Source organism: Diplodia corticola (assembly GCF_001883845.1).
Source record: "Diplodia corticola strain CBS 112549 chromosome Unknown scaffold37, whole genome shotgun sequence".
Classification (NCBI taxonomy): domain Eukaryota; kingdom Fungi; phylum Ascomycota; class Dothideomycetes; order Botryosphaeriales; family Botryosphaeriaceae; genus Diplodia; species Diplodia corticola.
The window spans coordinates 372,990-399,192 of NW_017971516.1; the positions used below are offsets into that span (position 1 = coordinate 372,990).

The window sequence follows — 26,203 nt, forward strand, 5'->3', positions numbered from 1 at the left end:
AGAGCCTCATTACTCGCGTTGGCTCTGCATCACCTTGCCTCACTTTACTTGCCGAATCATCTGCCAGCTCGCCCATGCTCGCGTACATGATACTGTGCTCTCATATGGCGCCAACTCGGGTCGAGTCGGGCCAGGATGCTTACTGTGTAGTACTGTGTACACCTACACCGATGAGGTAGTTCCTGCGGCACAGCCACCCGTGCGTCTCCATGAGAACGAACTGCCACCAGCTACGGGGCCCGGACGGTGAAAGTATCTCGAACGTGGGCCGCTGGACGCGCGTGCTTGAGTAGCTGTTTTGCCGTCGGCCCTACACTGAGGATCCCCAGCTTCGTGCCGCCTAATCCACCATCCCCTACTATAACTACTATAACCCGTCTATGGCGCCTGGTCCCTGGTGCCTACTTCTGTGCACAGCCCGTCGTCTCTTGGCCTCAGCATGCTCTACGATGCAAGCAAAGCCATTGTGACGTGCGTCTTCACCTTGGTGGCGCCTGCGTTCGTCTCCTTCACCCTCCGATGCGGCGTGCGCATCTCTCGGAAAGCATGGGGTGTTGACGATACCTGCATGGCGCTTGCTGTCGTAGGCTCGGTCCTTCCCGCCTCTGACACCCGCCGCTAACACCCCTCCCCGCAGCCCTTCTTCGCCTGGCTGTCAGCAACCTGCCTCAGCGGCGCCTGGCATGGCATAGGCGCCACCGACGACCACCTGTACGGGGGAACCGAGCAGTACTCGGCAGCACTCAAGGCAAGGTGGAGAGTCCGCATATGAACCCGCCCACTGACCGACCACAGGACTGGTTCATGTTCATGGTAGCCTACTGCTCCTCCGTCCTCCTCGTCAAGCTCAGCATCGCCTTGACCCTGCTGCGTATTGCCTCGGGCAGGCGTGTTTACGCGTGGATCATCCGGGCCACCATCGCCCTCTTTACCGTCGTCACCGTCATCGTGTTGATGTACGTTCTGACAGAGTGCCGGCCCATCCAGTACGAAAGCCCCTCCAGCATCCCAAACCCATCACCAAAGAGACACTGACCACTCACCCCCAGATACGCGTGGGACAAGAGCATCCCCGACGGCAAGTGCAAGGATGCTCGCATCCTTACCGCCATGAGTTTCGCCTTGTCGGCCACCAACATCCTGACGGATTGGACTTGTGCGCTCCTGCCCATCCCCCTCCTCTGGAACCTCGAGATGAACCGCAACTCCAAGATCGCCGCGGGCTGCCTCCTTAGCTTCGGCGTCTTCGCCAGCGCCTGCGCCATCATCAGGCTGCAGTACACGGTCGGTTTGAGTGCGACCGAGGACTACTTGTTCCACATCTCGTCCGTGATGCTGTGGGCGTATGCCGAGGTCGGCGTCGGCATGACGGCCGCGAACTGTAGTGTAAGGGCACCCCTGATCCGCAGCTGCCACGTGAGCGTACACCAGAAGACTGATTCCCTGTCCAGACGCTGCGACCCGTCTTCAAGAGGATTCTCAAGCTCGGCAGCAGCTTCGGCAGGTCCGCCGGCGATGACACAACAAGCCTGTCGTCCAGCGACTACGGCTGTTGTTCCAAGTCGCGCTCCCGACGCGAGGGCGCCATCGAGCTCGATGACTCCTGCGACGCCAGCCCCTACCGCGTGAAGCCCGCGGTTAATGGTGGACGCGACGCGCGCACGACCGACGAGGACATTAACCGGGAGGACAACGACAACGAGAGCGCGCGCGAGATTTTGCGGGAGTCGAGGCAGGTGAACTCGACATATAAAAATAGGTTCTATACTTGAAGCCGTTGACCAAGTTCCTCCATCGAACACGCCGCGTGCAAGCCAACGAGAAACAGTGCACCAGAACGTCCCGTCCTGGGTGCTTAATTTCTCGACGAACAGTTGCATGGAGCCTTGACCGCAGCGTCTCGACGCTCAGCATGCCATGTTTGAAACGGTTTCCCTAGCCGAGTGTCGCTTCGAGGTCCCTGGCATATCCCTGCTGCTGGGCGGCCTGGAGACGCACCTCTCTTGCTGCGGGGTTGTGATCGCTCCGTCTTTCTATGACTCGAAGATGGGGTTCGTTCCAGGTAGGTTTTGTGCGTGACCTTTCGGGCACACACACTGATGCTGAACCGAGTGGATCGACCACATGCAGCCCTTTTCTCGACGAGGCCCGTGGGGCCAACAGAGAAGGTCCAAGCGGATTGCTGGCAGTATTTGGAGAGTTGTCCCGGGAACCAGAGGTGAGTTGTTGAGGGTGCAGGACGAGCTCGCGGTGAACGACTCAGAACTCGGCCCACCGTCTCCTGCAAACACGCGGCCCCGGCCCATCTGCACTCCAGATTGGCAGCGGATTTGGCGCGGCACATCAGCTTCCACGCCATGGGCAATCGCCTCGCTAAGCCCCTGATGACAGGGTTGCGCCATGCCGCCCTCCCCGTCTCCACGGCTCCTATATGCTCGTACGTAGCGAATCCGTCAGGCCGGACTTCCCTCCGGCGATGCTGTTTCAGCTGCGCGCCGGCTCTAATTTTCTTTTGTGGTCCGGATCGATGCCCCTTTGGCCGTATGCCCATTATGCGATGGAGCAAGTGCGCCACAGTGGGGAGCAATACGTGTAACCGGTTAGGCCATCCCCCTTGAGGCTTGCATCGGACCCAGGACCAGAAACGGGGCGGGACGTGGCTGCAGAATCCTACGCTAGCTTCAAATAACCGACGCCCCTGGCATGGCAACGAATCGGCGCTGAGCGCGCTGGAGATCGGCGTCGGGAAGGAAGAGGCCAACGCCGCACAGTCTGATGCGTCCCGTCTTGGCACAGAGTCTAGCAGCCTCCGTCTCAGGCTGCAGCCCAGCCCGTTTCTTCAGCCCGTATCGAAAAGTATATTTTTCTCGAAGCCAAAATGGACCCCGTCCCCACCTGCTTTCCCACCTATTCGGCGCACACCTTGACATCGAGCAGAGATGCTGTACGACAACTCTCGTTTCTTGGCGCTGTGCGTCATCATCCTCCTTGCCTCTGGCTACTCTTCTCTGATCCTGCGCGTCTATGTGCGGCTCAAGAAAAACGCTTGGGGCTGGGACGACACAGTTGCAGTCATCTCCTCGGTAGGCACACCGTCGTCCGCTCAACCATGGCGCCCAATCTGACTCCGAGACTAGGTCCCGTTCGCATGGCTGTGCGCCGAAACCATCATTGCAGCCAACAATGGGCTCGGCGCTCATGCCGAGCACATCACACCCGCCATGCAGCTACAGGCCTACAAGGCTTTTGTTCTGTTCCAAGTCGCCTACTGCATATCCATCATCCTCATCAAGATCAGCATCGCACTCACCTTTGTCCGCATCATGACCGACCAGACCATCATGCTATGGGTCCTTAGAATCACCATTGCAATCTTCGTATCCGTTACTCTCTCCGTTGCTATTTACTGCATGTTCCAATGCCGCCCCATCGCGTATGTTCATCCCTCGTCGCCACTGGATCGAAAGGAAGCTGACGACGGAGCAGTAAGAGTTGGGATCCTACGATCGAAGGATACTGTGAACCCGCCAATATTCTCGCATCCCTTAGCATGACGGTTACCGTCTGCAGCATCATCAGCGATCTCATCATCGCCGCGCTGTAAGTTGGCTGGCTTTTTCTCAAGCTTCTGACCGAATGCTCATGGTGCAACAGCCCGATTCCCCTGCTCTGGAATGTTCAGATCAACAGATCTGCCAAGTTTGCCGCCGGCTTCCTTCTCTCCCTCGGCTTGTTGTACGTACATCATCCCCCGAAAAGAACCGGCTTGCGTCCAGTCTAACGATCCGGCCATAGCGCGTGCATTTGTGCCATCGTTCGGCTTTCATATACCCTGGCATTGAATTCCACCGAAGATTATCTCTTCCATGTCTACGGCGTGACGGTCTGGTGCTGTACGTATCCGCCGCCCAAAGCCCCGCACAATACTTCCAGCATGCTAATCTTTACGCCAAAACAGTTGCCGAAGTTGGCGTCGCATTGACAGTTGGCTGCCTCAGCGTAAGGATTCCCCTCCCCCCGTGTTTGATGATGGCGGCGTTTCACCAACCGGAGATGACTGACACGGCCTTTTTCCCACAGACACTCCGCCCGCTCTGCGTCTCATGCCTCGGCGGCAGCATGAAGAGCACAGGACGGCAGACGACGAGTTTCCGCAACGGCACCGGGTACGAACTACGGAGCAAGAACGGCGTCATCCACTCTACCGTCGACCACGGCCAAGTGTCGTCGGGCGCCGTGGCGACGAGCGACGGCGGTGCCAGTTTCACCGACAACGAAAGCAACCGCAGCATCCTCGGACCGTCGGAGATTCGCGTGATCAAACAGTACCATGTGGATAGCAGGTCGGCTGTATAGCGGCGAGCGGCGGGCGGCGGGCTGTGAGAGTGCAATCTATGGAGCGCACGCGGTGTAATATGCATAATTTCCTATCGTCGTGTGTTTTGATACCATTTTCAGTCTATACATAGATTCAAGCGTTCGTATCATGATATCAAAAACCTCTCCTTTACTCGTGATTGACACAGCCTCAGCTCTCCCACTGCGAATGAACGAGGGCCGCACTCTTCGCGAAGCGCTAAAACGCCAATCGGCAGGAACTCAAGCCACTCGCTGCATCATTCGAGATCTGGTAAACGCTATCGAAAGATCATCGCGGATGTGCGTACGTCTTTCGACCCGGCCCGTAGATTAGTATAAAACCAGGGTCCATGGAGGCGCGGCGCGAGCATCCTTCCCCGTTTCTTCAAACGCAAAATCTTCGGTTAAGTCCCCTTTTTCCGAGTTCAGTCTAGAAAAAGAAAGAAGCGTGCACTTCCTTCGCTTCCTTCGTCCTCCTCCCGTTACCAGTAGCAAATTATGGACTCGACTTTCTTCTTTTTCCACCGCGTAATCTTTTTTAAATAACAGCTGATTGATTGGACCTACACGCGTATCGCGGCAAGTGGGTCCCGGAAGGACTGGAGGACCATGCGGCAAGACACGGGGTCCGTGTGAGTGGAAGGCTCCGTCTTTACGAAAAGCAAGATGGGGATATGCTGCAGCACAGACGTCGCGCCTCCTTCTGTCACCAATTAAAGTGTCCCGAACCACACCACTGGTGCCCAGCAGTTCGGGTTCACAAGATGTCGATCGTCGCACCGGGGCCGTCGCGCTTTGAGGCGCGTCCGCGAAGCGCCAATGTGAAATACCAAGTGCGGATCCAACTTTTTCTTTTTCTTATTCGGTTTGACTTCTTGAAGGGGAATGGCTGTCACTACCTATAGGTTCCTCACTGTTATTCGGTAGGACGGCCAACATCGGCCTTTCCATTCGTTCTATTACCTAATCGTCGGCCGAGGTGCCTGACGTTCGGATCACGCGTATTACCGCTACCAAGATCGGCAACGGAGAAGGCGGCATTTGGAGAGCGCGGATGCCTGGTACGGCGGACGCAGCGGTGTAGGCGACGGACGAAATGATTTCTTAAAGGCCGAGACGACGGGAGTGGGGTAGAGGCGATGGAACCCCGGCTAGCGACGTTAAAGGGGAAAGGTTGGAATAATAAGGGTCGGAGATAGAGCTGGGTTGTCTGAGGGCGGTTTCGACTACCATGGTCCATTCGCGTTTCCGTTATCGCCGCCTCCGCTAACGTCGTCTGGCGCTAGTCGCTGCCCCGGTGGCGCCATGGAATGGGCGGATGTGAGGCGCGTCTTTAGCCGCAGTGTCGGTCCCACCTCAACAACAGCCGGTACCACCCCTGTGCCGTCCGCTGGCGCCAAACGCGTCGTCAGAAGTCTACACCGACTGGTACTCCCGCGCCGTCGAGATCATCCGCATGTACCGCGCCACTGTCCACGCCCGCGGCCTGGACTCCTCGTCAGGGACATCGTCGCTGTCACTAATGCCATTCGCCTCCTGGGCGCGGCGGTGGCGCTACAGTAGATCTCCAGCGACGGCGGGATTCAGGGTAACATGCTAGCCGACTTCGCCAGGTCAATCGCCTCACGAAATTTCACTGGCAAGACCAGTTGTCGGATGCGCGAAGAAGAATCAAGGATCAATGCTCTCTGAAGCTCTCCACAACTAGCCTTTTTTCATCTCACCACCATCATCTTCCCTTCTTTCATCTATCTGGCCCGAGGCGGCTGTTCTGCGGGGTGTGGGGAAGCGGTTTCCTATTGCCCCACGCACCCGGCGAACAAACTCACACGTCTACGTCGTGCTGGACGGGAACTTCTTAGTTCAGATTTCCAAACCGTAGTGATGGTGCTGCGCGCCAGCCACCACCCATGCCGGAGCTGAGCGCGGATTGTGGCGCAGTTACATGCCAATTAGATCGTCAAAGAGCTCACTTGTTACGCTAGTGTTGAAGCACTAATGACTTGAGGCCCATTGGCTGACAAGCCGCTCAATTAGCATAGCTCCGGAATTAAATGCCAAAACTGCATTATTCCTCACGGCTTTAGAAGCTTCATCAGCCTCGACAGAAGCACTTGAACCAGATCGACGTTTGCAGAAGCCGATCATCCCTTGCCTCGTCCGCCGCTAGCCTCAGATTGCCCAACAGCCGTCGCTTTTTCGCTCTCCTATAATCCTTGCAGACGGTCGTCAGAGTGATCACACTTGAGATTGCGGACGTGGAAAGGGGTCGCATGTGCAAGCCTGTTGAATGCGAGCAGGGTGGGCGTGGCACTACGTACACACAGGAAATATCGGAACTGCATAATCATACGGATGAAACTACATTTCCGGTCATTGAGGCAACTTCCTGATTCGATAGACATTCTGGAATTGCTACTCTCATCTAGATCCAACCCTAACACTCACGCATATCGTCACACACGCGGATTAGATTGGGACACTGGAGTCGCAAACAGCCGGACAGATGCTAATTTCATTCTGTGACCGGTCACGTACATCAAATTGAATGCTCGTTGCAATATGTCAAAGGAAGGGAGCAGTATCACGCTCCTTGAACGCGCTGGAGGTTTTCTTTTTTCTTTTCTGGATAGGCTTCGGAACTTTCACATTTGCACGTACCAGAGGGAGTCGAAAATAATCCGTCGCTTTCTGAAGGCCCAGAGTGGCCGAGAGGCAAAGCACTCCGAGTACTTCACCCTTTTTTTGATTACCCAGAAAGGAGGCTTTTGGAAGCTAGAGGGTTTGACGAGCTATTTGAAATTTTTTTCTATGAAAGAATGCTCTCGAAAGCGTGCCTGACCCTGGATGTGGTGTACATCCGCCCGGCGGCTGCATGAGAACTCAACGCACACTCAATTTGCAGAAGAGAAGGAAGTTCTACAACCAAGAGTTTAGCTACATTGGTCTAAATCATCGAGGGCGGGGAAAAAGAACGTATGCGTTGAAAGCGCTTTTCGAATAGGACACATCGACGTATGAGACTCTAGTACTGGCTGTGCTCGAAACGAAACCCGTGCGATTTGCCTGACCTTTTTTTTTTTTTCTTTTGAGTGCATGAGCAAACAGAACATTCCGACTGAAATAGTGTTTCACACGCACTTAACAGCCTCAGAAAGAACAAATACCTGGATGATCCATGAATTTCGAGACTCCTGGGCCGCCACAGACGACAAAATAGCCAAAGGCCCTTGCGGATGAAATATCTTAAGTGACGATTCTATGCCGATGGAATAGTCTGTAGAAGACGAGTAGACAGGAGCGTTTCTCGTGCCTCCCAAATGCGTCAGTAGCAACGAGCCTGGCAAGTCGGTCACGTTACTTAGAGCTTTCACGCGCTTCCGCTTCCTTTTCTCCAAATCTCCGCCTTTGACGTGTCCGTATTCACTACCACCCTCCCTCCTAACGGTTTCTGTTGCAATATGAACTGCTTCATGTGCGTAGATAGCTTATCATTAGAGCAGGGCACAAAGCACCTATCGGACTGCCTCCACTTCACTCCTCTGCCCTGACTTGTACAAGGGTCACTAAAAATGGCAGAACAATCACACATGGAAAACCGAAACCAAGGAGCCTGGTTTCAAAGATTTCCTCTATATTCTATTCATTGTACCGTCTACTAGTCGATAGATTAGACTAGACCGGTCACTGACGGGCAAGACATCGGCGGAGACAACCTATGAATCTAACTACCTACCCCTTACCTGCTTATGCAAATCATTCAGTGCACCCAACACGATTTGTCTTCATCATCTAGTGTAGCAGTTCCAGACTCTGACCAGCTTGCCAGGTCTTTGCCCCAGATGACTACGGAGGAGCGCTTCCAAGCCATCGTGCCGGACGCTATCCCCCAGAGTCGTTCGCCTTCGGTGGCGGATGCAAAACCACCACTGCGATTGCAATGTCGCACCACGCTGCGACGTGTGCTGGGGACGGTGGGTGCGGGCGGTCGACCTGGTCTGACGTGTCCAACCAGTCCTTAACGGGCTCTGGAAGCTTTGTCTTTGGTGACGGTAGCGTGGGAGGGAAGGAAGAGCCTGTTATGGAGATAGATAGGTAGGTAGCTTGCGGAGCGGACGACATTGTGGACGAGAGTGCACCCAAAGCTATAATTCGGGCAGCCACGTCAAAGCTCTCGGGGCTGCAAATGAGTGTCGCTTGTTCCTCCCAAAGAACAAAAACATCTTGTCTACCTGGCCTGATGAAGTAACCCAACACGGGGTAAAGTCCTTGCAAGCACCTACTTGGCTCACCTATCCGACTATACAAGAGTTCAATTGATCCGAGCTCTTAGTTTAACAGATACATTACAATCTACATTTTACAAGCATATTCCTCTCTCTCTCTCTCCCTCTCCCTCTCCCTCTCCCTCTCCTCTCCATTTCCCAAACCTCCACCCCACCCCCAACCCCCCTACTACCGCTTCTCCAACACAATCCTCACCTCCCCGCCACCGCCACCGCCACCGGCACCCCCGTCCTCCCCCACCACCTTCGCATACCTAACCATATACCCCGCCGCCCAAGCCTCCAACTCCTTATTGCCCCCCGCCGCCAGCCTCGCCATCTCCTCCGCATCCTCCCGCAACCCCGCCACGCCATCAACAAGCAACCTCACCGGAGCCATCTGCCTGAACGCCCGCCCGGACGCCGAGCGCGCCGCATACAGCGCCATGGCCCCCGTGACGCCAGCGGCGAGCAGCAGGCACAGCAGCGCGAGCAGCAGGATGCTCGGCACGTACGTGATGCGGTAGCGCTGCTCGGATGCGATGCCGGGGACGGTGGTGAAGAAGTCGGCCGCGTCTGTTGATGAGGACGACGATGCGTTGCTGCTGGCGGCGGCGACCTCGTAGGCGATGCGCTGGGCCTCGCCTGACGCGTAGAGGTAGTTGAGGGCGAAGTCGGTGAAGGAGTCGGACTGGCTGACGCCGTAGGTGGGGTCGGTGCCGCTGGAGAGGGCGGGGCCGATGCCGGGGATGTTGGAGGACGGGGCGTGGTAGTTGAGGCTGCGGTATTGCCATTGTGCGAGCATGGAGGCGATGTTGGTTTTGGTGGTGTGGTTGGTCGTGGCGGGGAAGTCGGTGCCGGTTATCGTCCATGAGGTGCTGCTGCTGCTGCTGCTGCTGCTGTCGTCGCTGGTGGAGGAGTTGGCGCGGCGGGTGTAGTTGAGGGTGCCGTCTTCGCGGTAGAGGGAGCAGCGGATGCCGCTGACAGACATGATGATCTGAGTGCCGGTGAAGCCCAGTTGGGACATGTTGAAGGCGCGGTAGCCGACGTCCCCGTAGGTGGAGGGTATGGTGTCGTTGGTCAGGTTGAAGCGGTTCAGGTGGCCCAGATACACCTCTTTCGAGCCCATGCTGAAGGCGACATAGCTATAGCCGTCGCCGTCCCCCGTCTGGATGTCCTCCACGACGCCCGGGTAAAAGGCTTGGAAGATGGTGTTGTTGGATGTTGCGGTCGTGTTCGTCATCAGACTGATCTCGGTGTTGTATGGCCCCTGGGGCTGCAGCACACCGATCGAGTTGGGTAGGTCAGGGCTGCAATCGACCGACAGTCGGTATGCGGGAACGTTGTGGAGGGCAACGACAGTCTGTGGAAGGGCGTCCAGCGATTGGGCCGTTGCGTTGACTCCAATGTACGTGCCATCAGTCAGTTTGGATGATGCACTCTGAAATGTGAGCTCAGTGAGAAGGGCAGATATTTGCTTGGCCACGTCGGCTTGCTGTGAGGTGGAAAAGTTGTAGATGTCCAGTGTCAGGGTGTTGGATGGGTAAAAATAACCGTACGGTTCAACAAAAGCACTCTCGATGGCAGCATCCCTCTGTAGCCGTAAGGTGTTCGAGTTCGAAGGCACTTCCACTGAATATGCCTCGTATGCGATGATGTTCGTCAGCGATGATCTTGCAACTGCCGACAGCAGCGTCAGCAGACCCAATAGGAATAGCCGCCACGTTTTTCCCTGCAGCAGATCCCGCAGGCTTATCAGGTCGTAGCTCCCGGAACACGTTCCGCTTGCGGTAACAAGGGACCGGAGTGGAATTGCCTTCTTTTGCTGCTCGTTCACAGCGGAAACGCGAGCGCTGCCGAACCAGACAAAGTTGACGATGGTCATGAAAATGGGCGCCAGTATCGCTCCGACAACGATGTCGATGGCCTTTGCCTCTGCCTGTGTGAAGCGACCGCCTATCTTCTCGCCGGCGAATGTGTCGAATGTGTGTTTGTCCACTCGGATGCGTGCGAGCCATGCGATGAGGGCGATAAGCGGCGCAGCTGCAGTCAGGGACACGGCCCCAGCTGACCATGTGCGGGCCGACGATTTCTGGATGCCCGGTGGCTGGGACTTTGAGACCGTAGACGCGTAAGGTGTTTTTTCATCTTCGTTCCGTCCAACTGCTGCTGGTGAACTGTCCTGTAGTAAGTGGGACGATTGAGACGTCAAACCCTCGATAGGGTGCGTTCCATACCCCTCACCGTCGTAGTGGGTAGCCATTTTGATGCCGTGTATGTGATGATGAGACGCTATAGATGCGGGGAGTGAGTGTATTTATGGTAGCTGGCGTGATCCGCGAGGGCGCGTCACCCAAGCCACGTTTGGGGGCTATCATTCAGATAAATCGGAGGACCAATCGGGGCGTCATGGGGGCCGTCGGGCTCGAATAAATTCAGGCTTGCCACAGGCCACTATCCCGCAAACCGCAATGAAAAAGCTCACACTCATATATATAACACTACTCTGCCTCGTCTTGAAAATTTATATAATTCTTTCTAAATTTTGGCGCTTGCGCTGATGGTTGACGGCGGGCTGTTGGCGAAGCTTGGTCATAATAGGGCCCTGTGCCCGTAGGATTGCCTCGCGTTGGATCTTTGTTTCTACTGGTAGGTAGCCATGGTTCCCAAAATACCGTGGGGGCTGCAACTAGTTTGCATAGGGTAAGCGAATTACCCGAAAGGGATTGACCGCCGTTTTAGCCCCTCTGGACGTCCGGCAGCCACCATGCGGGGGCCCGACGGTAGATGGATATCATGTAACGTTAACCAGTCACGCGGGTCACGGACTATGTACTACTGAAATTTCGGTGCGGTATTTTGCGGAGTGCGGCACGCTGTACTTAAATTTCAGATTGCTGTGGGATGCGGAGAGGACGGAGACGCGCGCGGGAGGCGTCATCACGCCGCCGACCTCATTCGCAAGCTGTTGGCGTGGATACGGTGCAAGGGGCAGAGAGGTGGCTAGTGCTGAAGCAGCATGCGGATGGACGAGGGTGGGATAATGCGATTTGGCTGTCTGCCCGGCTGGCTGTATGGCTGCGTCAAGGTGGAGCGTGCGGCACTGTTGTTGAATTGTTGCTCGAGTCGGGCAGGTAGATTGAAGCGGGATGTGAGTGATTGGAAGAGGCGTGGGCAAATTGGGGGTTGTGTACGGACGAGGATGGCGTGGCCTATCAAAAGTTTCGAGGATGCTGATTCGATGCAGAACTCTGACAGCCAATCACTGGGAAGAAAGAGAGCTGTGCGTAGGGCGGCAGTTTCTGCGAAGACTAGACACGGATCAAATCGTTTGATCAAGACGAGAGCAGACAATGGTGCTAACAATGCGAGAAAGGTAGCACTTCACTCCACAAAACTCTCGTGGGAGGCTGTAGCCAGGGATCGGGGCGTTGGGAAGAAGGCACGAGGAGGATGCCTTTACCGCTGCCACCGAAAACGATGTGCCGCTTGAGCAACTGTGAGCGGAGCGCTACAGCATCTTGCCTGAGGGCATGATATATTAGTGACGTAGCTGTACGGACATTTGTCGCATTAACCACACAGGCCACACATGGGAATAGCGTCAGTGGCGCCCTGTGCAACCATCCCAACCTATCTGTGTCGTCATCGATAGACGTCTCGAAGCCGTTGGGCATCTTATCGACCTTTAGTTCTCAGGTCTGGAGACTGTGCGAATGACGAAGAGTCAAGACCCTGAGCAGTGCCGGTCATATTGCCTTTCTGTCACGCTCGAGTGGTAGATAGCTTTGGACCGCTATCCAGGCAAAATGATATCTGCGCCTGTGCTTGGCTTTCTTATTTTTTCATGGAACTAAACATCCAAGCCAATCGATAGAAATCGCGAGATGCATCTACCCACGAGGAGAAAAAATTCCCTGGGACGTTGCCCCAGATCAAGTCCTCCATGCGGTCGAGCGCCTCACCTCGGATAAGGCTCCGCAGGCAATTTAGATACTTACAGGTAGTGGACCTGGAGTGCGGAGACGGAGAAGACGCATCGACGGCTATGACTAAGCTACATTCGTGCGTGCTGAAAGAGGAGAAGGTTTTCGTCGGGGTGGGATCCACGCGGAATGAATGGAACGACGAATGGTGCGGTACGGTGCGCACTCGGTGAATTAATTATGGTCGTAGTCTGAGCGGATCGTAAGGATAGAGAGAGTTCGGGGGCTGTGGCCAAGGATGGCGGCGGACCATGCCACGCCGAAGCCCAAACGCTGTCAGATATCATCCACGTCCAGCTGAATTCCAGGCTCAAGACACATCCACATACCTCCACAACCCTCTTTCCAATTCACTCTTAAAACGAAAAAAAGAAATCCGGATGCTCATTCCCTACCTCATCCACACCGCACTCCCTTAACCGTGCCGCCTTCTCCCCTTCCCTCTCCTCCACCTTCCTCTTGTTCAATACCCTCAAATACACCATTAGCAGCCCCGCAACGGTACCGGACATGCAAATCATGCCCAGCGATGCCCCTAACCCCTGCCTATAGTACGGCGGATCGTTAAACGCCTGGTTGCCACCGATGGCCACCAGCTGGGCAGAGATATTGATAATCGCCGCCGCACTCGCACGAAACGTGTAGCCAACATTGTTGCTCGCCGTCCACGCGAGGCTCAGGACAACAAGCGGGTACGCAGCGGCGGCAACGACACAGGTGGCGGCCAGCCTCGCGGTGTTGTCAGTCAAGACCAGCAGCAGGACGTAGCCCACGGCCGCGATGGCGGCGTCGACGACGATGACGATGCCGCGCTTGCGCAGCGCGTCGGAGATGAAGCACGAGGTGAGGATGCCGACGAAGGAGGCGGCGTAGACGACGACGGCCATGAGCTGGGCGTCGACGCCGGCGTAGCCGAGCCCCTGCAGGATGGCCGGGATGAAGTTGGACAGCGAGCTCGTGCAAAAGTGGGCGCCGGCGTCGACGGCCGTGACCATCCACATCTTGGGGTCGGCCAGCAGCTTGAGGATGAGGCGCGGCCGGATGGTGCCGTCGCCCGAGTTGTGCGACGCCCGGCTGCGGCGGATGACGAGGTCCTTCTCCGCGGGGCTGAAGCCCAGCCGGATGCGCTCCGGCGTGCTGGGGAGCAGCGCGAAGACGACGAAGGCCCAGGCGATGGGCACGACGCCTTCGATGAGGAAGATCCATTGCCACGCGGTCCAGCCGCGGGCGTTGGAGAGGGTGCGGGTGATGGCGTAGGCGAGGAGGCCGTTGAAGGAGCCGGCGAGCGCGACGGTCGAGTAGAGGATGGCGCCGCGGGTGGCCAGCTCCGAGTAGCGGTACCAGAAGGAGAGGTAGAGGATGGCGCCCTGGATGAAGGCTTCGGCGGCGCCGACGAGGGCGCGAAGGACCATGAGTGTCGGGTAGCCGTCTGCCGCGACGGTGCATGCTGTGACGACGCCCCAGGCCATCATGGCGCCGGCGAACTGTGACGAGGTCAGCTATATACTCGATGGGTCGAGGATGAGTGGCTTACTTGAGTCGGCGGCCCGATCTTGCGCAGCAAGAGGGTTCCAGGGAGCTGGAACAGTATGTAGCCGACTAGAAAGATGCTCGAGACGTTGGAGTACATCTGGGCGGTGAGGCCAAGGTCGCCATCCATGCCGGCAATTTTGGCATTGGCCAGGTCAGAACGTCCCTGGATCCTCTGGTTAACATTGCTTCTCCGAAGGAGGAACACGGGCTTACCATCTGGGCCAGGAAATAGACCGAAGCCAGCAGCGGAAGGATGGCAAAGTCTGTCTTCCATCTGACGCGCCTCTCCAACTTCCGTATTTCTTCGTCCTCCTCCTCGACCAGGTGGCTGGAAAGTGGCGTCTCCTTGGAACCGTCCATTGTAGTGGGCGTAAGCCGGAAAGGCGATTGTGAAGGCAAATGGCACACGGGAGATGGTCACTTCTCCTTATAGCCATGTCCTGTGCAGGACTGCGAAACACCTGGCACGTAGCGTCAAAGGGATCGTCACAGGAACGCATCCGAGACGGAAGGGCCTGCAAGCTGCAGGCAGGCATTGCAAGTATGGCCAACGGTAGCCACAGAATTCCGTATGTTTGTGGAATCCAGCATGGTGCCAAGGGGGTTTCCGTAGGCCAAGATGCGGGGAACGTACGGACGTCCGTCGGGGTCGGACACGGAAGTCCGTGTCCGACCCAGAGTTCAACACCATGGTGAAAATCCATCACCTGAGTATAAAACTCGCATGCCTAACGCAGTATCGCCAGGTTGAAGCTTGATCGCTACACCATGGCGGTCACCGATGTCCGCGACGAGGGGGGCCCGACGCCCCTCTGCCACATCGTGACTCCGGTCGGCATGCTGGGCTGCGGCTTCGACGAGACGCAGACAGCAGACGCTCTGGCGTCGTTCGTCGCCACCGACATCCCGGCGGCCATCATCCTCGACTCGGGCTCCACCGACAGCGGGCCGTCGAAGCTGGCTCTGGGGGTCATGTCCTGCCCGCGGTCGGCGTACGTGCAAGACCTCGCGAAGCTGCTGTCCCTGGTCCACACCTTCCACGTGCCGCTCATCTTCTCCTCGGCGGGCGGGTCCGGCAGCGACTCGCACGTGCGCGAGATGCTCGCCGTCATCAAGGAAATCACCGAGCAAAAGGGAAACGAGTGAGCCAGTCTCTCCGCCAGTTCGCGCACGACCACGTCCCTGACCTCCACCGCAGACACTACCGCTTCAAAACCATCGCCCTCTTCTCCGAAATCCCCCGCGCCCTCGTCCACTCCCGCCTCGCCGCCAACGCCATCACCGGCTGCGGGCCCTGCGTCCCCCCACTCACACCCTCCGACATCGACGCCACCCCCACCATCGTCGCCCAAATGGGCCCCGAACCCTTCCTCGACGCCATGGCCGCCCACCCCGACTTCGACATCATCGTCGCCGGCCGCGCCCACGACCCCGCCCCCCACATCGCCTGGGCCTCCTTCATCCACGCCTCGCACCAGCAGGGCGCGGGAGGAGCCAACGCCAACGCCAACGCCAACGCCAACCCCAAGCACCCATCCGTGCCGCGCGACGCCCTCCTCGCCGGCGGCTTCGCCCACATGGGCCAGGTGCTCGAGTGCGGCGGCCTCTGCGCGACGCCCAAGTCGCGCGGCGCCACCGCGACGGCCTACGCCGACGGCAGCTTCGACATTGCGCCGCTGGACCCGCGCGCCCGCTGCGTCCCGCTGACCGTAGCCGCGCACTCCATGTACGAGAAGAGCGCGCCGGACGTCCTGAACGGGCCTGGCGGGTCCGTCGACGTGCGCGGCGCCACGTACCGCGCGCTGCGGGATGGACGCAGTGTGCGTGTGCGTGGCAGCGAGTTCAGGTGGGGGAGCGGGTCCGAGGAGGCGGCGCCGTATCGCGTGAAGCTGGAGGGGGCGACGACGGTGGGGTGGCGGTCGGCGTTTATGGGACGTGTGAGAGATCGTGAGTGCGAATGTTTGGTGTTTGTGTGGATGGGAGGGATGTTTTTGGCTAACGTTGTTTGCGGCAGCTATTCTCGTCGCGCAGCTAGACGATTTGTTCGAGCGCGTTAAGGCGTATGTTGCTGGGCAGCACCGCGATAAGGATGGCGAGTGGGAGCTGGGGTTCCATGTGTACGGCAGGGAGGATCGCGAATCCGGAGCTTTCATCGTCGGCGAGGCTCTTGCCTCGTCGCAGCAGCTTGCCACCAGTGTGGCCTGCACCGCCCGGATCGCCACCAATGTGAGTTTACTCGCGGTCTTAAGGAGCATATCCGCTGATGGTTCGAACAGCACGCGCCGTATCCGGGCCAGAAAGCAACCTCGGGCAACCTTGGGTTCGGTATTGGCGGACAGAATGAAATTGAGTTGGGAGCCTGCCCGCAGTTCTCGATCTACCATCTCATGGACCTTCAACCTGGGGAGGAGCGCCTTTGGCCAGGTGCCTCAAAGGATGGCTGCGAAGCTGCTGCTGTCCCTATATTTACGCACAGTGTGTCCATACTGGGCGGAGGAGAGGTCCGACAGCATCTACGGCTGGACATGCCAGTTCGTCCGGCCCAGGTTACTACAACACAGAACGTAACACGGACGGAGGAGGAGCACACGGACGACAAGGCTTTCCGTGCCGAGGGACTAGCCTCGTGCACGAAGCTGGGGCAGTTGGCGAGCGTCCTGAGATCCAAAAATGCCGGCCCGTACGAGATCACCTTCGACGTCATGTTCAGCTCTGAGTCGGTATACCGCCTGGTTCGCCAATCGGGTTTGCTGAGCCCTAAGACGGCTTCCGAGGCGCTGGGATTTCCTCAGGAAGACATCGTCTGGTGTGGATTCTTTGATCCAGCTCGCGCCTTCAAGGTAACTGTGCCGCGGGTGAGAGATGGGAAAAAGTCGGCAGCCGGTGGTTTTATGGAGAATGATGTCCATGGCTCACAGCACCATCTGGGTCTCATTGACATGGAACTGCCCGAAACACTTCGAGAGGGGCTGGCGAAACTGGAGGAGCTATGAGCAGTACTATACCCTTTTTCGATGCTTGTTCTGACATGATTAATCCATTCTCCAAGATGGTCTTCTGGATATGTCGAATACATGATATAACCTGTTGGAGACGAAACTTGCAGGAATCACCACAGTACGCTTGTGAGACAAGGCCCCTTGCCGCCAGACTTCTGCCCAATCACTTGCTGATGGATGCAAGTTCTGAGACGGCAACTAATATCAAAAGGTGATCGGTATCTTATCTCATCCATCATGCGCTCCCCGTGGTCAAAATCGTGTTCCGCACTCCATTCTTCGTCATCGTCTAATGTACTACGATACGCGAGGCCCGCTAGCCAAGAATGGAAAGGAATTGAAAGGGCGGAGAAAAATCATGACGAGAAAAGGCTGGAGAGTAAGTGATCAACTACAGGTAGAGGAGGCTCCGCCCCGTGCCTGTGGCTACTCCTCCCGGACGGAACAGTTGGAACAGCGTGACGAGCAACCATGTGCACAACCATTACTGCGAAATAAGCTCTTGGGAGAGTCAGGAGCACTTGGAACAGTTTCCGTTGGGGATGGTGGATGGCGAGGGATACCGGGGGTGGAGTGGTGCCTGCTCGGTCGATCACTAGTTTCCCGACTTCGTATCCGGAGGCACCGGGAGATGGAAGGCCTGAAACGGTGGCGTAGGTCAGCGAAGCGTTAGAAGACACTTTTTGACTCGTGTTGTCATTTGAACGCATCGACTAGTGTAAAATCATGACTCAATGTCTTATGAGCATGACCAAAATTACATCTTTTATTATTAGCGTCACTTCGCTTTACATTTCTATTGGCCATTTCCTTCCTGTATCGAACTTTATCATCCAACCCATTGAAGGCGCGCACATACATACAGTGCGCCAAATATAAGTGTCAGCCCTTGATATAAAACGGCAGCTCCACCCGCTCTTCTACTCAAACATCATCTTTCATCCTGCAGTCTAACCTGTCATCCTATCCGCCACCATGCATATTGCTCACACCGTCTCACTCTTCCTTCTGGCCCTTGGCCACGGCACCGCCGCTTACTCCCTGTCGCTAGGCAACAAGAACTGCGCACCTGGTGGTGCCAATGCCTGTCGGAGCAAGGGCCAGTACTGCGTCGTGGCAACCGACACTGGGTACGTCATACCATCGTGGTACAAACATCGTTAAACCCTTACTGACGGGAGGCTGTAATTGGCGAATGTTAGTTACGCCGAAATGTGCGCTGTGTCGTGTGCAGCGAGCAGCACGTGCGCGGCTGAGTGCCGTAAGCGGGGGAAAGCGGCGAACTGTGTGGTCAACGGGTGAGTCAACAGCGAACAAAGCTTTCAAGTCGGATGAAGTTGCTGAAACGATGGTTGCACCGCCGTAGTAATTGGTCGTGTGTTTGCACTTGAACAAGATCTACCGAGTAGACTTGGGAGAAGTGTCGTGGGTTGCCTTGGCGACTGAGCCGACGGTGTTCGCAGTTGGCAATATGATTGAATTTGGAAGGAAGAGCTATGTTTCTTCTTGTAAATTACTTAACAAAGTTCTCTTATATACAAGATTCTTCGTTCCCAGAAAAGCTTTAAGACTTAGTCAAAACCCAAGGCGTTACGATGAAAACTGTGTGCCAGCATGTTCGGGCGTCGTTTACGCCATTGTGGAAGATTGTGCCCTCTTGATTGGGTGGTGGCACGTTTCTGTTGTGTGACTTTAGGCGGCGACTTTTTCAGACGTTCGAAGTTATGCAAAAGTGCCCGTGCTCACTCCGGTACGATGATGTCTTTTTCGTGGATTGCTAAACATTAACACGACAAGCCCAGCTATCTTTGTGGGATCATACTTCCTAGTGCAGCAAACAGCACGCTGTCGAAGAACGCTTCTATAAAGGTCACCCACTCTGTCCACTCCCTTTCCCTTTCCCTCAACCTTACTATGCCCACGCTCATTTATATAGCCGCCGTCACCGCCGCTTAGAGCACTGCAACCTTCTGCCTAGCTAACTACTTCCTCCACCTCGGTCTCTAAGATTTTGACCACCCTCGTCCTACTCCTCTCCAATATCCTTTTTCACGGGGTCCTCGGCTGCGACCTTTGAGTTGTTCACCTCGCATTCATCATCATGATCTTGCACTTTCTCAGTTCTCGTACGGCGTGCTCGCCGGACGATAGTCCCCGCCACGTCACTGTGCTAGATTTCCCTATCATGAAGCGTTGCCTGGGTGTGACGTCTAATGGCGAACAGTGTACGGAATATACGGTTGATACGAATCTCAGCCCGTGGCGCTGCCCCAAGCACAGCCGTTAGATGGATATAGGTTGCTGTGGTATGTCTCTAACTTTGTTTAGGCAGACGTGCGCTCAGCTAACACATGGTAGTCAACGTACGACAGATCCTTCCCCCCCACCGATGTGTTATAAATGAGCAGAGTCTTGATCATATTTCTGGCCGAACATTGTATCGTTTTCGAAGATGCGACAGAGCAGCAACCGAGAAATGAAAATCAAAAGTTGGGAGAACTAATCGGAGTGGTTGATCTCGTTGATAATGATACATGAAATGTATTTGGTGTCCTTGTACATGTGTTTAATACTTTTGCTGGCTTCACCCTCTCCCGTACAGGTTAGACAATAGTACCGACGGAGCTTTGTTGCATTCACTAATGAATTCAAGTAGAGGATCGAACGTATATCATTGTCCTCGAAATATATGGAGTGTGGTAATAAAAGTGTTGTAGTTGAGAGTGCGAGGTCGTTAGGGTATCTTACTTGTCGCGATATCATGTGGCACCGAGACAGTGTTGTTTGGTCACAAGCATGTGCCACTTATCAATGGTTCCAACTAAGACGTGAATCTGTACGGCTCTTTCACACTCGCCTTCAGTTTTAGATGTCTGACCAAACCCGATTCAATACACGGCAGCTGCTTTCGGATTCAATGTGACTGCTCAAAGAGTAACATTTCAAAAACTCGAAAGGCACGTATGCGTAGGTCTTGTCAAAAAAGAAAATCACTATGTCTAGCTCATGAGTCAAATCTCGTTTGTGTCTCAGCTCCAATAACACAACGGGTGGAATACTCAACTAACAAAGACACGTCCCTTCTCTTTCCAACCTTATATCTACAGTACACTATAGACTGAACTCGAAGCTTCTATAATCCACAAGCCCTTCGTCCACACCAACGGTGACAGAATTGGAACACCGAAGCGCACCGGCCTTTCCGTACGTTTCCTGCCGAAGCAAACACGACGATCGTTCAGGCCAGTCAAACAGTACCCGAGAAGCTGACGACATCGGAACTCGATCAATCTTCAATGTCCGCTCACCATCTAGCCACGTTTGACAACCTCTCACTGCACGAAGTCGGACGTCAAGCAAGTCGCTCCCCTCACCCCGACGCAGCATCGACACAAAAGCGCAAACGCCGCGCTTCATCATCATCCTCTTTCTCCTCCTCCTCCGGCGCTCCCGCAAGCAAGCGGCCTACGCTCTCCCAACAGACCAGCACAACCCCAAGTAATACCCCCTCACAACAACCTCTCGCACCCCCCAGCACTGTGGGACAGAAACGCAAGCGCGACGCCGCAGCTGAAAACTCCGACGATAACACACCCGCCAACAAGAGGCCCGCCCCCCTGCTCCCATACATGCAGGCCGCATTGGACGCCGACCTCCAGACCGAACACCCTTCACCTCAACCCATGCCAGGAAGCAATCAGAGCTACAGCGGCTACAGGCCCCCAGCTGGTGGGATGTATGAGGGGTTTTTGGCGCATTTGACGAACTTGGCTCGGGCGAGGCAGGTGGGTGGCGGTGGGGATGAGAATGGCTTTAGGCATACCTAAGTGTAGTCCAAAGCTATATAAGCGTAGACCGAGTCCGAATATCTTCATTAGCATTCATGGAAGTAAATCATGTGGCCAATGTAACAGTAAGGTTAGCGAGTAAAGAGACATCCGTAAAGGTGTGCCCAAATCGTCAGGTACATACATGCACAATTAAGAAAGAACAAAATATTGAAATGTCACCTTACGCAGCGGAAGAACCTGTATGGTCGATGACATAGCGCAGCAGTTCCATGTGTTTATGCTGTGCTAACTTTACTATTTATTCCTTAGAGCAGCAAAAGCTTTACACATAAACGGGCAAGAATGCAGGTAACTGGAGACCAGAGCCGCGAAAACGACACTCATACAAATGTAATTCCACGACACCCACAACAAAAATTAAGGTCTCTGATCACACAGCAGCCCACTGGCCCGCACGGCATCTAATCCAGCCCAACACCATACCCAGTCCAACCAACTCAAACTTCCCTTCAAAAAAAAAATAGAAAATCACAACCATCACCACGTCTGCCCCACGTCCAGCCCCAGCCCCCCTATTACCCCCTGCTCCTCTAGTCCCTTCCGCTCCTCCATCTCCATAACTCCATGCGTATCCCCCACCATCCGTATATGCTGCCACGCGAGCCTATAAAGCCCATCGAGCGCGAGATTATCATTATCCACCCACTGCAGCCGGAGCGCAAGCAAGGTGTTGCAGATATATTCGAGTTCGGCGCGGGTGTTTAGAGTTGGGAGTGGTTGATCGCCCGGACCAGCATTCGGTTGGGGGATGGCCGTCTCGTCGGAGCCGGAGTCGAATTCATCGAACTCGTCGGACTCGTCCTGGGCGCTGGGAGTGGCACAGCATAGCGACGCAGAATGGGGAGACGGGAGGGAGGGCGGGGAAATGAGGACAGGTAGTTTGTGGCGCGAGGAGTGGATACTGCTGGATAGGAGAAGGGGGCTTGTGTTCGTGGAGAGAATACCGAGGGCTGTGGCGGTGGCGGACCCGCCTGGCGGGGGGAGTGGAGCGGAGCGGAGGGGCTGGAAGCGGTAGGGACTGAGTATGGGTGCGGTGAGTGTGGAGGGCTCGAGTTTCTTTATCTTCTTAGTTTTGGGCTGAATGGAGTGGGTGCATGGGACTTTGGCGAGGAAAGGGAAGGGGGTGCCCCTGTCGTCGTGGTTGGCTAGGCTGTCGATGGCGATATTTATCTCTGAGATGATGCCGCGACGGCGGCGGTAGAGAGGGGTTTGGTTCTCTACATACGACCCCTCCTCTTCATTCTGCTCGCTGCGGTGGGCGAAGTAGACACTGGTTGGGGAGGAAAACGGCCATCGCATCGGCGATGGGTAATAGCTGTTGTTGTCCTGCCCGTCCTCGCTGTGCTCTTGTTCGAGCTCCATTTTGCCATGCTTATTTTTGGCATGGCGTCTGCGGGCATCTTGACGAATGGAGCGCCCTGATATGGGAGAGACAATGGTTAGCTGGAAGCGATTGGGTGAACGAGGTCACTTACGAATGCGGTTACTGTCTTTGTCTCCGACGACTATAACGCCGTCGGGTGGATTACCCCGCCAGAGTGCACCCATGTAATAGGGCTCAAACTTGACAGGAGAATCTTGTATGGAGTCTGCGGGTGGAACGTTGAGTGGGATGGAAACATAGAGAAAGAAGAGAGTTCATGCTTACGGCTGCTCGCGGTGCTTCTATGGCTGTGAATGCTGCCGGTACTGTCGTCGCTGCCATAGGCACTATCGCTTTCTGATAAAGACAGCCAAACTTCCTCGCTCGGTACGAGCTGAATCGTAATCTCCTCGCCCTCGGAAAAGTCTGCATCCAGCGGGGAGATGGTGTCCCATCGAGAGGTAGGATGGTCACTTAGGTCGCAGCCTTTATGCTTGGGAGATTTGATTGCTTTTGTTCTGCTGCAGCGTCTGCGGCGAGGAAAAGACAGACTGTCATTAGAGGAAGGGAGATGCGGGAGAGGTTTGTTGCAGGCAGCGTCAGTGTCTGGATGCGGGGATAAGAGAATAGGGTGTCGAATGGCCTGCGCATGGCGCTTGGAGTGAAGGATACAGTAGCCATTTTTCACCGCGTTAGCCGTGCACGACACGCCTTTGGTGGTGATTCCCTTGCAGCTTTCAATCATGGCGGTGGTGATGGAAAGGGGAGGTAAAGCTGATGATGTGAAGGAAATGACGTGGGCGTGAGACCAGACTTTTAAGCGGCGGGGCGGCGAGGTTCTCTACGAGCGTACCGGTTTTCGCGCACAGGGTAGGCGATGGTCTGGGTGCTGGATCGAAATGTCTCAGGTTGAGTGAATGCCGTCGGTACAGCCGCCCTCACAATCCAGCTGACCCAGGATGTGAGATGTTCGTTCGAGTTTCAGCCGCAACGTTTGCCGCGGGGCAACGCTAGTAGCGGAAAAAGAGAACAGCGCTATAGAAGGCTTCATTGTTCGCTAGATGCCAGAAGAGATGACGCGGAATGGGCATTGTGAGACCTGCTTGACGTCGCTCCGACTCTTCATGATAACGAACATCGTGAAATAGCCTCGAAGTTCCAAGCACACTCATTTCAGAACTTGCCCATTGCTCACACTGCTCAATTGCTCCTGAATTGAGGTTGAGCCCACGCACCGCGGCGGCAGTTTCCCGAAGGCTTTAATCCAGGCATCAAAGAGGCTTGGTTGTGCGGAGGCTCGCCCGCGGTCTGTGCAGCAAAACGCAGGCTTGGAACAAAGGATCGGTGGGTTTCGGAAAGAAGCGTCAGACACATGAATGTCCCAGTGGCGAGAGAGCTCGGGTCAACGTGGGTGGGAAACGGCCGCCTTTTTGATTTCTCCTGTTTCGCTTTTTTCCAAGCATATACGGCGGCCGTAGGCTCGGAATGTCTTCAAAGGGGAAACTAAGTGTGTCGATCAGATTACTGCTGAGCCACGTAAGGGCCACTCCAATTGCAAAGGTCTTCCAAGCCAGAAAGAAGCGATATACAGCTGGAACAGTTGTCTTCTGATAATGACAACAAGAAACAAAGGAGTTACTATCATTGGTGCTGAGTCACTCAAGGAGGCCGCAGCCATTGCGCTCCAGACATGTCCACATTATCAGCTTGGGCCCGAGCATAGCGAAGTCATACATGCAGACGCATGTGAGCGCCGCCATCCGTCACCCGCCAATTCCCATGGGCGCATCTCCGTATATCTTTTCATTTTTGGATTTTGACTGATTTTCGTGTATCACGGTGGGCTCATAGATAATATTTCTCATGACCATGATGCTCCTGAGCACAAGGCCCTACTTGGCAGCCGCATTCGGGATAATGCCAACGCTGGGCATTGATGCATCCGGACTATGAACATATTGGTTGATCTCCCTCTATTCCACATGGAGCGTATCAATCTCGAATTAAGGCACGTACGAAGGTATATACTGTCTTCTCGCATAGTCTACCTTGTTCCTACCGGTTTTCTGCGTCTGTTGCGTCTTGCCGTCTTCACCATTGGTACTTTTTGGTTTGTCCCGCCTGTTCTGTACACCAGTCCGCGCTGTCGCTGGACACGGCTGCCAAGCATGTCTTTCATGCTCCGCATTCATCCATTGCCCAGCAAAATAAAATCATTTCCACCCACTTCTCTACCACCACGCTATTCTCATCATCGCAACCTATGAAGAAAAAGAAAAGCAATTCTTCCCGTGCATATCGCGACTACTAGCACCCTCAAGTCGTAATTGACTTGCATCACCATGCCCAAATTCGACGGCGCCCGCACCCGTAGCCGCAGCCGCGCCAACACCACCTCCCGGAAAATCACGCCCGACTCCGCCAGCAACATCCCGGACCCCTCTCCACAGCAGCCGCACTCCACCTCCTACGCCTCCACCCCACGCACCAGCACCCGAACGACAATCCCAGCCAACCCCATCATCCGCGTCTACGCACCCTCGCCCTCACCCTCGCCCACCTCGCCAACCACCCCCCACCGCAGCCACAGCCGCCAACACCTCCAGTGCGCAGACCGCTCCACCCGGCTCACCTTCGCACTCGGCTTAATCCTCGGCGCGATCGCATGCGGCCTCGCCCGTACCATCGCGCCAGAATTGACGTCTATCCCCTCGCCGTATCTGCCGACCAGCTTATCCAATAGATCTGCCACCGGTCACGGTGCCCCCAGGACGAGACCGCAGTCCTTCATCACGCCCCAACACCTCGCGTGGATATCGTTCGTCCCGTCGCTGTGTTGGGCGGACAGCACCGTGCTGGATCGGCTGCCGGCGCTTGACGAAGTCCCTGGGAGGGAGTTGGGAGTTTTTGGGGCGGAGGGGCTGGGGCCGCATGGGGAGGATGACGGCAAGGGCTGGAAGGAGGGCGGGGTGGGTGGTGGGTTGAGTGAGGATGAGAAGGAAGTGGGGGAGGTTGCGGAGGGGGTGGGGAGGGAGAGGAGGTTGCAGAGGTGTAAGGAGGCTGTTCTGAAGGGTGGGGAGCGGATGAAGGAGTTATTCGATGATGGGTTCACTGGGGGAGAGGAGGGGGTCATGGTGAGGGTGATGACGGGGGCGCAGAGGGCGGTGGTGAAGGAGGTTATTCGGGTGGCAGAGGAGAGTGCCGCTTTTGAGTGTATGACGCAGAGGGAGAAGGTGAAGTGGGTGAGGAGCATGGATGAGGGGTTGAGAGTGGAGGAGAGGGAGAGGCGTAGGGCGGAGCTGCAGAGGCTGGGTGGTCTGAAGGGATGGTGGGCCGAGACGATTGGTTGGCCGTATTGAGCGGAGGAGCTGCTTGTGTATTTTCGTGAGATCGGAGGGGCACTGTCTCAGAGTTGGTTTCTCGTTCATTCGGAGCAGGAGACTTTGAATCGAACATGTACTGTTGTTGTCATTGTTTGCGACTTCTTTTATTCCCTTTAATTTTCCCGACAGCTGGCGAGTCATTTGAAGCACTGTCATCTTTCCTTTTGATCCTCATAATGGTGAGTCATCCAATGATAGTTTGCGTCCCTGTCATCAAGTAAGCAGGGGATCTCGTATCGTTTCATGCTTGCTGGGATGGGTCGCGCACAAGGTCCAGACCAAGGAAATAACACAGACTCCGTGCGATTAAACTATCACTGGCGATCATTGAGGGCGAAAGAGCCGACACTGATCCGCTTAATTAGCCAAGAGTGATGTGCCTTTTTCTTTGCCCACCGCTTCATAATCGGTTTATATACTCTCCTCTCGGCATGCTTTCGGATTTCGCCGCCCTTGCTTCTACC

At 55.7% G+C, this 26,203-nt stretch overlaps 8 protein-coding genes across 8 annotated transcripts; 5 read left to right on the forward strand and 3 right to left on the reverse strand.

Annotated features, from left to right (window-relative positions):
- Window positions 1-439: 439 nt before the first annotated feature.
- Window positions 440-1,772, forward strand: BKCO1_37000113 (uncharacterized protein; the record flags this gene model as incomplete). Its single annotated transcript, XM_020274990.1, has 5 exons — window positions 440-583; window positions 638-760; window positions 796-956; window positions 1,050-1,386; window positions 1,452-1,772. The coding sequence occupies 5 exons, from the start codon at window positions 440-442 to the stop codon at window positions 1,770-1,772; spliced, it is 1,086 nt and encodes a 361-aa protein (XP_020128791.1).
- Window positions 1,773-2,939: 1,167 nt separating this feature from the next.
- On the forward strand, window positions 2,940-4,356 carry BKCO1_37000114 (integral membrane family protein; the record flags this gene model as incomplete). The annotated part of the gene is made up of 7 exons (XM_020274991.1): window positions 2,940-3,083; window positions 3,138-3,433; window positions 3,487-3,600; window positions 3,655-3,735; window positions 3,796-3,893; window positions 3,959-3,999; window positions 4,081-4,356. 7 exons carry the CDS (start codon window positions 2,940-2,942, stop codon window positions 4,354-4,356), a joined length of 1,050 nt encoding a protein of 349 aa, XP_020128784.1.
- Window positions 4,357-8,814: 4,458 nt separating this feature from the next.
- On the reverse strand, window positions 8,815-10,887 carry BKCO1_37000115 (uncharacterized protein; the record flags this gene model as incomplete). The annotated part of the gene is made up of 1 exon (XM_020274992.1): window positions 8,815-10,887. The coding sequence occupies one exon, from the start codon at window positions 10,885-10,887 to the stop codon at window positions 8,815-8,817; it is 2,073 nt and encodes a 690-aa protein (XP_020128785.1).
- A 2,079-nt stretch (window positions 10,888-12,966) lies between these two features.
- Window positions 12,967-14,503, reverse strand: BKCO1_37000116 (mfs transporter protein; the record flags this gene model as incomplete). The annotated part of the gene is made up of 3 exons (XM_020274993.1): window positions 12,967-14,094; window positions 14,145-14,306; window positions 14,357-14,503. 3 exons carry the CDS (start codon window positions 14,501-14,503, stop codon window positions 12,967-12,969), a joined length of 1,437 nt encoding a protein of 478 aa, XP_020128786.1.
- A 408-nt stretch (window positions 14,504-14,911) lies between these two features.
- BKCO1_37000117 (caib baif family enzyme) lies at window positions 14,912-17,136 on the forward strand (the record flags this gene model as incomplete). Its single annotated transcript, XM_020274994.1, has 4 exons — window positions 14,912-15,285; window positions 15,342-16,090; window positions 16,158-16,369; window positions 16,420-17,136. 4 exons carry the CDS (start codon window positions 14,912-14,914, stop codon window positions 17,134-17,136), a joined length of 2,052 nt encoding a protein of 683 aa, XP_020128787.1.
- Window positions 17,137-20,438: 3,302 nt separating this feature from the next.
- Window positions 20,439-20,969, forward strand: BKCO1_37000118 (uncharacterized protein; the record flags this gene model as incomplete). The annotated part of the gene is made up of 1 exon (XM_020274995.1): window positions 20,439-20,969. The coding sequence occupies one exon, from the start codon at window positions 20,439-20,441 to the stop codon at window positions 20,967-20,969; it is 531 nt and encodes a 176-aa protein (XP_020128792.1).
- Window positions 20,970-21,470: 501 nt separating this feature from the next.
- On the reverse strand, window positions 21,471-23,101 carry BKCO1_37000119 (uncharacterized protein; the record flags this gene model as incomplete). The annotated part of the gene is made up of 3 exons (XM_020274996.1): window positions 21,471-22,411; window positions 22,469-22,582; window positions 22,642-23,101. 3 exons carry the CDS (start codon window positions 23,099-23,101, stop codon window positions 21,471-21,473), a joined length of 1,515 nt encoding a protein of 504 aa, XP_020128793.1.
- A 1,597-nt stretch (window positions 23,102-24,698) lies between these two features.
- Window positions 24,699-25,715, forward strand: BKCO1_37000120 (uncharacterized protein; the record flags this gene model as incomplete). The annotated part of the gene is made up of 1 exon (XM_020274998.1): window positions 24,699-25,715. One exon carries the CDS (start codon window positions 24,699-24,701, stop codon window positions 25,713-25,715), a length of 1,017 nt encoding a protein of 338 aa, XP_020128877.1.
- Between the last annotated feature and the right edge of the window lie 488 nt (window positions 25,716-26,203).